This window comes from Cupressus sempervirens, chromosome 11 (assembly GCF_028749045.1).
Source record: "Cupressus sempervirens isolate cs-2001-9-10 chromosome 11, ASM2874904v1, whole genome shotgun sequence".
In the NCBI taxonomy this organism is placed as follows: domain Eukaryota; kingdom Viridiplantae; phylum Streptophyta; class Pinopsida; order Cupressales; family Cupressaceae; genus Cupressus; species Cupressus sempervirens.
The window spans coordinates 340,895,267-340,902,864 of NC_143128.1; the positions used below are offsets into that span (position 1 = coordinate 340,895,267).

At 37.2% G+C, this 7,598-nt stretch overlaps 1 protein-coding gene across 1 annotated transcript; it reads right to left on the reverse strand.

The window, feature by feature from the left end:
- Window positions 1–3,748: 3,748 nt before the first annotated feature.
- LOC149529480 (nuclear transcription factor Y subunit B-2-like) lies at window positions 3,749–5,625 on the reverse strand. The gene is made up of 2 exons (XM_089808155.1): window positions 5,595–5,625; window positions 3,749–4,143 (listed from the first exon to the last, which is right to left on the reverse strand). The coding sequence occupies exons 1-2, from the start codon at window positions 5,623–5,625 to the stop codon at window positions 3,824–3,826; spliced, it is 351 nt and encodes a 116-aa protein (XP_089664281.1). The 3' UTR covers window positions 3,749–3,823.
- Between the last annotated feature and the right edge of the window lie 1,973 nt (window positions 5,626–7,598).

A 7,598-nucleotide genomic window follows, 5' to 3' on the forward strand; every position in this document is an offset into this window, starting at 1 on the left:
AGCATGTGAGACTGAATTTCATGCTTAGCCTCTTTAAGCTCCCTAAAATGCCTCGTCTGAAAGCTCTGAAAAAAATTATTACGCTGACAGGGTATGACCTGCGCAGCGGACTAGAGAACGCTTTTCATTATTTCTTTGAAATGTTTGAGTTCTGGAAGGGAAATTTTTGCAAAACAAAGAAGCTCTTGTTTACACAAATTATCACAAAATTTGTTACAAAAATGATAATTTGTGCAAAAGATACAAAGGAATGATATTCTATCTTCGAGCTGTTAGGGTTTCAGTGTTTCAATACGAGCGTTCATCTAAGAATTCTGCCTATAATGGCCTTCGTTTTTATTTTCCTTGGTTGCCAATACCCAAAGCTCTTTCTTTGATCTGGATTATCATCATTGAGTTGCCATGCCAAATCTTACTTTTGCAGAGATTCATTTATTTAGAATGTGTAATTTTATATTCTTTCACTGATGCCAAATATGACTCCTGACTATAACCTTCCTCTAATGTCCAAATCTTCTCTTCTTTTCTTTGCTCCAAGAATCAATTGGACGACCGCAATAATATAACATTCCAAAACCACCAGCTGTGCAAGGTTTGTTTCTTTTAGAAGGGAATTACTGTTGAACTCCACAACTTACAACTATTTATAGTGAAGTATGTTGTATCCAATTTTAGCCTTCGTATACAAGAGTGGAAGCAATAGATAGCTATCATGACACTGCTCAAGCCATTTCTAATGCATCAAAAACCAAAATAATATTTATTGGTAGACATGTATGCAAAATGTGGAAGCTAGAGAAAAGAGGTGAACTGTTCGACATAATGCCTCCTCGTGGACTAAAATGTTTGCAGGGTATGCACAACATAGATGTGCTGGGAAGGAAAATGCAATTGGTAGGTATAAAGCCGAATTCCACAACCTGAACATTACCAAAATGGAATCTGTAGTATGGGAAAAGGATATTCGTTAAAGCAAAAAGGATGGAGAGTTTTCTCAGAAGCTATTACCCTGGTAGACGTGTGTGCAGAATTTCAATACATAGACAAGACAAGTGAACTGTTTGACAGAATGCCTCAGAAGGATTTGGTCTCATTGACATTACTAAAATGATTGGATGATATGTACAAAATGGATTTGTTATGAAGTATTTGCAAACTTTCAGGAAAATGGAATTGGCAGGTGTAAGACTAGACATGTCAATCTTTGTGAAATTGCCTCTGCCTTTGTCAAGAAGGAGCTTTGGAACAGGGTACAAACATCCGTTGAAGCATAAACAGAAGGGATATTATTTTGAAATGCTGAATATTTGTGCATTGGGTGCAATGTAATGCGAGCATGGTAAAACATTGCAGTTAAGTTCAACTTTCTTATAAATACATTCTACAGAATGCCGAGAATTTAGTCCACGGTAGTTGATCTGACACCATGAGATTCCATGGTGGGATAAAACCTTTCACATCTATCATTATCATTTAGGATTTCAATTTATATATTAAACAAGTGCTGCGCGAGCAGCTAGAGTCTCTGCGTGGAATGGGGAAGTATGTATGATAGAGGGAAATAATTTAACCGAGTTAATTTTAAAATTGAGAAAATAGGAAATTTTAGTATCGTTACAACATTGTGTGACCTTAAAGTGATTAAAGATATTAAAAATTAGTGGTGTGACCTTAGATACAAGAACCACAATGAGCAGAGCAACTTGCAGAAGGAGAGTCACTACATGGCTTGCCTGTTGCATACCTAAACATGATATTTGTCTCTACCATAAATAACATAGGTCTCAGCATACAGATAATATACATTGGCATCATTTTCTATTTTTCCAGAGATAGAAAGGCAAGGGATGATAAGAGAAAGAAATAAATGAAATTAGACAAAGTAAATAAAGATCAAGAAATTACATTTAATCACATGCAAATGTTTATTGTTTCAAATACAAAATATAAAATGTTAAATTGTTCTAATACATATTACATTATAGAGCTGCTGCTCATCAAATACAAAATACACATAAACCACACATAAACCTTTGTTTATTTCTCTTCAATATTTTCATTTAAGTTTCAAATCTTTCATAAGAAGTTTCTAGGAAGATTTCAATTTAATATTAAGTTTAATCTAAGTATTTATATCTCTATCAAGCGAGATAGACAAGACTTAGGCGGCACTGGGCTCATGGCTACATGATCAGCCTAAAACAACTTTGTCCTCGTGACAATCTTTTTTTTCAAACATTATTTTCGTTTTTTTTTGAAAATTCCTTCACGTTGGTTTGCGGGCAGTAATAATTGTAAAATTTATGAGTCCTTGCTGGTAGCCTTTCACCATAAGATTCATAGCAAGTGCCCCCTTAATTGTCTTCCACCCTGTCCAAAATAACAAACCATTAGTACTCAAGGGCATGCATATCTGCAATTGCGGCTTAGCTCTTTCCTGTTCTTTAGTATTTCTCTGTGGGTGTTGTCACTTAACTATAAGAATGTAGTCATGGGCATTATTGTAGAGTTAGAGAAGATTGATGTACCAGATTTAAGCAAACCCATAACTCCTCTCCAGCTTAGGGCTGAGCTAATCACTGCTGGCCTAAAGGGAGCTACATTTTCTGACCAGTCTGCCATCTTAATATCCTGTTGCACAAAGCCCGTGTATTCAACCACATTTATTGTGAATTGTTTTAGTTTAACTTTTCTAATTTAGGTACTTATATTCTTTATTCAATTCACCTCTAGTGAACAAGCTTGTGCAAGTTTCACATAATCTTAAACTAAGATTGTTGTAAAGTTAAAATATGATGTTTACAGTATCTTCAAATTCTATAATACTTCTAAATATATTGGTTATTTCTGTTATCAGCGTGTTTTAATATAGCAAATAAATCCTAGTTGTTGTTCCTATTATTTGAAGAAGATTTTCAAATTTCATGTAACGCCAATAGTGGGAGAACAAATAAGAAAGCGGTATGTTCAAAACTGGAAAGTCACAGTGTTGTTCGCTTCTGACACAGTTACAGGAGGACACTGTTTTCTGTCACTGCAGCGAAGTTATTACTACAACATCATTTATACCGTAGTAACCTTAAAATTTATTGTAACATTGGACTACAGAAAAACATATGGAGACAGTTACGATTCATTTAGTTTTTAACATGATAACATTCCTCTGCCATTAGACTGCAGCAACACATTGAAGACAGGAATGAAAAGCAGAAGAAGTTCTGGTAATTAAATACCTAAACTCATGAGTATCCACAAACCCATCTCCATTATAATCTACATTCTCAATCATGCTCTCACAGCAATTTAAATCTTCCCCTCCACAAACCCTAATTTGCATAGAACATCAGCCAACTCTATTGCACTGAAAAACCCACATCTCCATTTTGATCAAACACATTAAATGCCTCACAAATTTCCTTCTCCTCATCCTTCATAATATCAACTTCTTCCTCATTTGAAAATATTGCTCCATAAAACTCACCAAACTCCATCGTAGTGAGAAACTCATAACCGAAAGCAGACACTGATATCACAGCCCGTGGTATTAGACGGCAGAAATAAATTGAAGACATGTTGAATGAGAACCAGAAGATATTCTGGTGATTAAATGCTTAGACTCATAAGCCAGCATTTGCAAAACATTAAAAAAAAGAGTCATTTTGTGATGCGTTGTCTTACGAAATAGGGACGAATTTGAAAAATCTGTGACTTGGGTTATGCGCAGAATGCATCTAATTAGGTTATGCAATTATTGATGAAGCTTTACTTAATATTAAAAGAAATTCTCCTACAACTTTAGACTTCTAACACATCATATTCTTATTTAAATCTCGGAAACCACTGACGTAGAAGTAGCTGCCGTTCTATCCCCCTCTAGTTCTCTGTACCTCTGTAGATAGATCTTGAGAGACTCCACATTGTCTTCGAAACCAAGAGTGGTAATTCCATAGAGCAGGTCATCTCCATTAATGGTCTTTTGCATCTCATGGTGGCACTTCTCAAATACTTCACCTGTGATGAAGCTAATGAACTCAGAAACGCATTCCTGCATAGTTTCCTTCACTTCCTTGGAGATCTTCGCGTTGGCTGGCAATGCACGCTTCAGAATTCGCCCAACATTGGCTATGGGCAAGAGCTCTTGCCCTGCTCACGGAATTCTGATTGAGCTTACCAAACAGCGAATATAAAACATATTCTAATTTCGTTTTCCTATTCCACTCATATTCCAGCAACCAAACGGGGCCTAATAACACAATTCATACGACACAAGCCAAAGTGATGCTTTGTTCTTAGATGTTACCATTTTTTGGCTAGCACATAGATTTAGGTACCAAACTCTTTAAAATGTCACACCTCATTGCATGCAAAGGATGTCTATTGAACAAGTTTTGTTCTCTGCAGCTATTGTGTGTTTGGGAAATCAAACAACAGACACATAGATCTCTTGTTAAATTGACAGTTGCCATGTTCAAATATTTTACATAATATTTGTACAGAAAAAGAAAAAGACCACTAGCAAAAATAACAATAGCCAATAGAAAATTTCTAATTTCTATATATGATGTCAAATAATTCCATTACATCTTATAAACTATAGTCTTAAATGTTATAATCTGAAAAGGCACTACTTCCAATCAATGAGCTAATACCTTGGAAGAGATCGAAAACTTTAGTCTCTTGCCTTACGGCAGGGACTAACAATTAAGATTTCAAAATTTTCAAATCATACTAAATGAGTTATTTTACTTGCACTATCATTATTACTAATGCTAATAAGACATTCAAGATATATAAATACATATATTCAAATTTATTTTTTGGGTTAGCCCTTTTAATTGTTAATTCAAATAGATCATTTTAGTGGAGACTTAACTAAATATATTTGCAGAGTTTCTAATTGATTATATTATAATTTTGATGTAAATTTTATGCTCTTCCTTGGCAGTGACTATGAACAAGATATGTTTATGATTTTATTGATATGCCTGAAGACTGGGATTTTGCATTGCCGGTGTTATTGATGTTCCTCCCAGTTTTCGAATGACTTTAAATATTAATGGGAAAAAGCTTTCCTACAACCCTACATTGGCATGCTTATATAATCAACACTTACCTATTGTTTCAAGATGGTTGGGGGCAAGAACATAATTGTTATTATGTTATTATAAACTGATACTTGACAAGTTTAAATAAAGTACTTTTGGAATATGAAATGTGTATATATATGTTGATAATAATAATAATCTTTCTCACTCTGCAACTCCTTTCTCGCTCTTGGCTTCCTCCTAAGCTTATCCCCTCTTAGATCTCGGGGGGATGGTCCCTCCCCACCTTTATCTCCCCCGTTAGAGCCGACGAGGCCTGTATGTTCAGATCTAGAATTGGTTTTGTTTGCTAAGGCCCAAAATGTTCGTGACCTACTCCAAGAAGATATTCCTTTGACGGAATCTTGCACTGTCCTTGACGATTGTGCTTGTTTGGGCCCCAAACCCCTCGGTGGTCCCCTATTAACATCTATTTTGGCAGGGCCCTTAAGTCAAACTAGTTGGGGGCTGTTGTCAAATCCAAGGTTCCTATGGACTCTAGTGCAAAACCTGTGATCTCCTCAGGGGCCACTGGTCCCATGATTGCTCTTCCGGATTCAGTAGTCGACTCGATCACCTCGAGCTTTACCCTTTGTCTTGTTGGAAAGTTTGTCTCCTTCTAACCCACGGTTGACATGGTAAGGAAGTGGTGCTTTATGAAGTGGAAACTTTCAGGGTCAGTGTCCATCTCTGCTATGATTGGCCTCCTTTTCTTATTCAATTTCGCTACGAAAAAGGATTGTGACTCAGTCATGGCGGGCTCCTGGTATTTTGGAAAACACCCTTTGCTGATGGCGAAATGGAAGCTGGGTTTCAACCAGGAGCGAGACCTCTACAGGTATGCTTTGGTCTGGATAAGGTTGCCCAGTCTCCCTTTAGAATTTTGGGATGAGCGGGTGTTCAGATGGGTTGGCAACTCCTTTCGTCAGTTCATCAAAATGGAAAATATGACTAGCTCTAGAACTAAATTGGGTTTTGCTAGATTTTGTATCAATGTTGGAATGAATATACCATTGCCGACAATGGTTGACCTAAAATCTAAATGGGCAACAGGTCGCAACCAATAATCTATAAAGATGCAACCCCCTTTTGCCAAAAATGTAACATGTTTGGCCATTTGTTTGTGGATTGTCTGAAGGGTGACAAACTCAAAGACAAAGTGTTCTCATAGGGAGTGGTGACTGTTGAAAGCTCAAAAATTGTTAAGAGGGCTGAAAAGGTTGAAAGCCCAGTGAATAAGGAATTGACCGGCCTAAAGGAAGCTTTTGAGGAGTCCTCTTAGGACTTGGTTGAAACCCCTAGCAAAAACGGTGAGAAGGAAAGAACTCCTGTGAAGGAGAACATCGTTGAATAGGGTGGAGAAGCCCAAATTTCTATGGATGATATTATTGACCATGAAGAGGGGGAGATCTTTGAAACGCTCACTCTACAACTGTTCCAACCTAGGGATGGACAGATGATTAAAACGATGGAAGTTGATAGTGGTGCTACTCCGTGTTGTTCACCCCTCCTCTTAGGGAATGGATCACCACTCGTTGATGGCACACTCGTGGTCTCACTCCCAAGTATTCTTGAAATGCTTTCCCCCAAAACTGAGCTACCAAATCTTGACCTTCTCAACAATAATGATGGCTAGACAGTCCCGAAGTGAAAGCCTAGAGGAAGATATAAGGTGGATGTAGGGTCATCCATGAGGATTGGGAGACCTCTGACCATGAACATCTGTCAAAAGGAAATAGAGAAGGATATAGCATAGGAGAAACAAAAAACCCTGAAGGAAACTCAATATCATAAAAGATGAAGCTCATATCTTGGAATGTGAGAGGGTTGAATAGCCTTAGGAAACAATATGAAATAAAACAAAAGATCATAGAGCTTAAGGCTGACTTGATTCTTTTGTAGGAAGTTAAAAGGACTGCTCATGTTTTCTCTAGAGTTGCTACTTACATTTGCCCGGGGGCTAAATTTGCTTACAGTGAGGCTAATGACACCTCTAGTAGCATTGTCATGATGTAGAACTTGGACAAGGTGGTGGGAATGGTCACTTGTATTAATCACCATTTTGTGGTCACGAATTTCACCTCCCATGTTGTTAGTTGGAATCTTTTCAATTTCTATGCCCCCAACACTAGGAATGGTAGACTAGCTGTCTGGGATGAGGCTACTAAACTGGCTGAGACTATAAGACAAGAAATAATGGTGTGCATGGAGGAATTTAACACCCCTCTATATCTGTCGAAGAAACTTAAGGGTTTGGAAGACTTTTATGATAATATGCAAGATTTAGAGATCTTTCTTGGAAGGAATGACTTGATTGATATTGATCTTTAGGGTCTTGCATTCACTTGGTCTAATAATAGATTGGGGAAACATTTGATTCATGTTAGACTTGATCGGGCTCTTATTTCTTCTGGTTGGGACATTCTTCAACATTTTTCCTTAAAGGCAGAGCCGAGGACCATTTTGGATCACTCTATGTTGGTTTTCTCTTGGTAGGAGAATCAACCTACCAAA

Coding starts and splice junctions, on each gene's coding strand:
- LOC149529480 (XM_089808155.1), bottom strand. CDS start 5,625: ATGGGACCAGTGGCCCCTGAGGAGATCACAG. Junction 4,144..5,594: donor GGCCCCTGAGGAGATCACAG/GTTTTGCACTAG, acceptor TTCCGTGAGCAG/GGCAAGAGCTCTTGCCCATA.